Source organism: Adiantum capillus-veneris, chromosome 24 (genome assembly GCF_014529385.1).
Source record: "Adiantum capillus-veneris isolate H3 chromosome 24, ASM1452938v2, whole genome shotgun sequence".
NCBI classification, from domain to species: domain Eukaryota; kingdom Viridiplantae; phylum Streptophyta; class Polypodiopsida; order Polypodiales; family Pteridaceae; genus Adiantum; species Adiantum capillus-veneris.
This window is the reverse complement of record NC_140954.1, coordinates 81,317,861-81,320,704: the sequence shown is the minus strand read 5'-3', so window position 1 is coordinate 81,320,704 and position 2,844 is coordinate 81,317,861. Positions and strand designations below refer to the sequence as shown.

Genomic DNA, 2,844 nt, shown 5'->3' with positions numbered 1-2,844 from the left:
GAACATTGGGTGTGGCTGCATGATAGCTTCAACTAAACAGCAGCTTTGCTTGTAGCCCCTAGTGCAGCATACCCAAGGTGCAAACATGAGGCTGAATCCCTATGACACCTAATTCTCCTGCAAATACAATGAGTCAATTCTCTCCATACTAAGGACGATGCTGTCCAGACAATGTGGGATGTACATCCCGTGTGTGGAACCTCTTGAGATCAATTTTTATGGGTAGGGAATGGTCGCCTACGTGTTTTACAGCTTTGTCGCCTCCAATTCACTGATCGCAATCCTTCACATGATCTGCTCAGCATGGGCTTTTGTCTCGCTTTACAAGCCCCCATCCCTTGACAAGCGCCCGGAACAGAGCATCCTGAGATACTTTGACGCAGTCTTGGAGAATGCAACAAGATGCGGGCTGGTGCGAGCAAACGATTTCGATTGCTTCCACTTCGCATACATAATGCTCGAGGGTGAGTTCAGGCGAAATGTGCATCCAGAGGCAGTGGCAAAGAACCATAGGCAGCTGATAGAGTATTTGTATGCATACAGGCTAGGGGTGGATTTTCTGGAGATCTATATGGATTCGAAGGACGCGTTCGTGCATGAGCTAGCAACGGTGAATATGGTGGGGTTTTGGGCAGATGCGGCGTGGGGGGTGGGGCTGGGAGCAGAGGTGAAGTTGCCGGGGCAGCTACTGACGAAGCTGGCGGACAAGGTGGGCATGGGGTGGGCAGCAAACACCTGCATCGGGTTACTGCAGGCGAGCATGCCGAAGTGGACAGACAAGCTTGCGGGTACACGCAATCGCAGTGGGGGACGCCTCCTGGATTGTCTGGCAGACATCATTGATGATTCGAGCTCTCGCTCGCTGTCCATAGTGAGAACGCTTCTGCGGCTGTATGAGCAACTCTGCGAGGATGAGCAAAAGCCCTCAAGGCCTTTTACAGACGCAGACCCGAATCTAGTACCGAAATTAAGAAATCTTGCTAGGAAAGCGAGGTTGCAGAGGCTGAGAGTGCAGGCGGCCTACCTGTTGTTGATGATGGAGCAGTACTGCGAGGCTTCCATCATCTCAGCTATCGAGCCCACCCTGGACACCTACTGGTTTAAACCGGAGGTGGGAATGCTGGAATTACTGCTACAACACACAGCAAATGCCCCTGCTTTCGAATACCCTTCTCATTTCAGCACCTGTGAGGATCCCACAATTCGGCCCCCTCCCTGGGCACGGGTAAGCAGCAGTAACTTCAGTACTCCATGATCCCACTTCGCTTCTCTTCTGGGAAGGAATTAGGCCTTGGATCGAAGGCCTTGGGGAAAAGCCCCGGCGCCCTTCCCTTTCGCTACTGGAAAGTGGCCACATACTTGGCTAGGTCTCGTGGACAGGGGACAGTGGCCACATACTTGGCTAGGCCTCCTGGATCCCCGTCGACCGCATCTCGCTACCTTCCGCACCTCGCTACCTTGCAAAGTATCGTAGTAGTTGGAGCAGTGGGAAGTTGGAACATCTTGTGCCACCGGCACCAGTTGCCTCACAAGATCCCAGTGTCCACATTACCTAGTAACTTGCAATATATACATATATAACCCCTTTAGTGCGTGCGCGCGCGCACACACACCCATAGAGATTACATAAAAGCACATGACTAAAGAGACATATTTCAAAAAAAAAAAGTTTACATTATAGCCAAAAGGTTTAGGAACATATCTGCATAGCACTCTTAGTCGTGCTATTTCAACAAGATCAAGATATTGAGCTGGAGCTTTACAAACTTCTCTTAAATCTATTTTTTGAACTCAGCTCAAGTAAATCTTGTATGACTAATCAACCCAAGCTCTTGCTTTAAAAGCATGAGCCTAATGTTGGGAAAGAAATAGGGATCAAGCAACTTGATGTAAATCGTGTCCAACTCTTCATCTACATATGACCCCCAAACAGTGTAGTTTTTCTCAATCACTTTCCATGCCCATTGCCATCCCGGTTCAGCACGTAACAAATTTTCTTCAAAGGCATCAAAAATAAGATTTTTTACACTTGGAAAAATATCCACAATTTCGTGGGTTATTTAACTGGCTGCAAGAAAAGAAGACAATATTAGTACTCAAAGCTTAGAATTAGAGAGAGAGAGAGAGAGAGAGAGAGAGAGAGAGAGAGAGATGATCAACATGGCCACTTAAACACTTTAGAAAAGTAAAAGCGCAGTTCGAACACTCCAAAAAGTGTCAAGAGGTTCATTAGGTCAAAGTCTTTACAACAACCTCAATTTTTTTTTGTTTACGATTCATATTCTACTCTATAATTGGACGGTTAAGGATCGCTCTAATATACCCCATTGATAAACTTCACAATCAATTTCAAAATTTCAAACTCCTTATCCGAAATGTAAGATTTGTGATTGTGATATATCTTTCGCAACTGAATATCACAACCACAAACATCGACATAATAAATATCAACCATATGTAGTTCTTGTAGGACTCTCATCAATTTTATTTCGCTCAATATTTGTGACACTTTGCATAGTGAAATGCTTAACCGTCCACAATTTCCATACCACCCATCAGCATATGAATACACCCAATGATGCCACCAACACCATGTACCATATCCTTGACAAACGTACTCTTCCTTAACTTTCAAATATATAATCATCCTTATATGTATTGGGAGAATAGCCAATACACCATGACCCATGTTAACCTACATTAGCAATTCTCAAATTTCTCTCCCTCTCTCTCTCTCTCATTAACCTATGTAGTAGATAAAAAACCCACTTCAATAAACCAACAATAAATAAAAAAATATGGTACTTAGAATGCATGGACAATGGATTAAAGTGTTCGATCATC

General features: G+C 44.9%; 1 protein-coding gene across 1 annotated transcript in view; it reads left to right on the top strand.

Annotated features, from left to right (window-relative positions):
- LOC147426658 (uncharacterized) overlaps positions 1 to 2,018 on the top strand; it is a 2,110-nt gene extending 92 nt beyond the window's left edge. Inside the window, exon 1 of the mRNA XM_086499112.1 lies at positions 1 to 2,018. This exon is cut by the window's left edge and continues 92 nt beyond it. Within this exon, the coding sequence (XP_086355238.1) occupies positions 230 to 1,255 (1,026 nt within the window). The 5' untranslated portion in view covers positions 1 to 229 and the 3' untranslated portion in view covers positions 1,256 to 2,018.
- Positions 2,019 to 2,844: the final 826 nt, after the last annotated feature.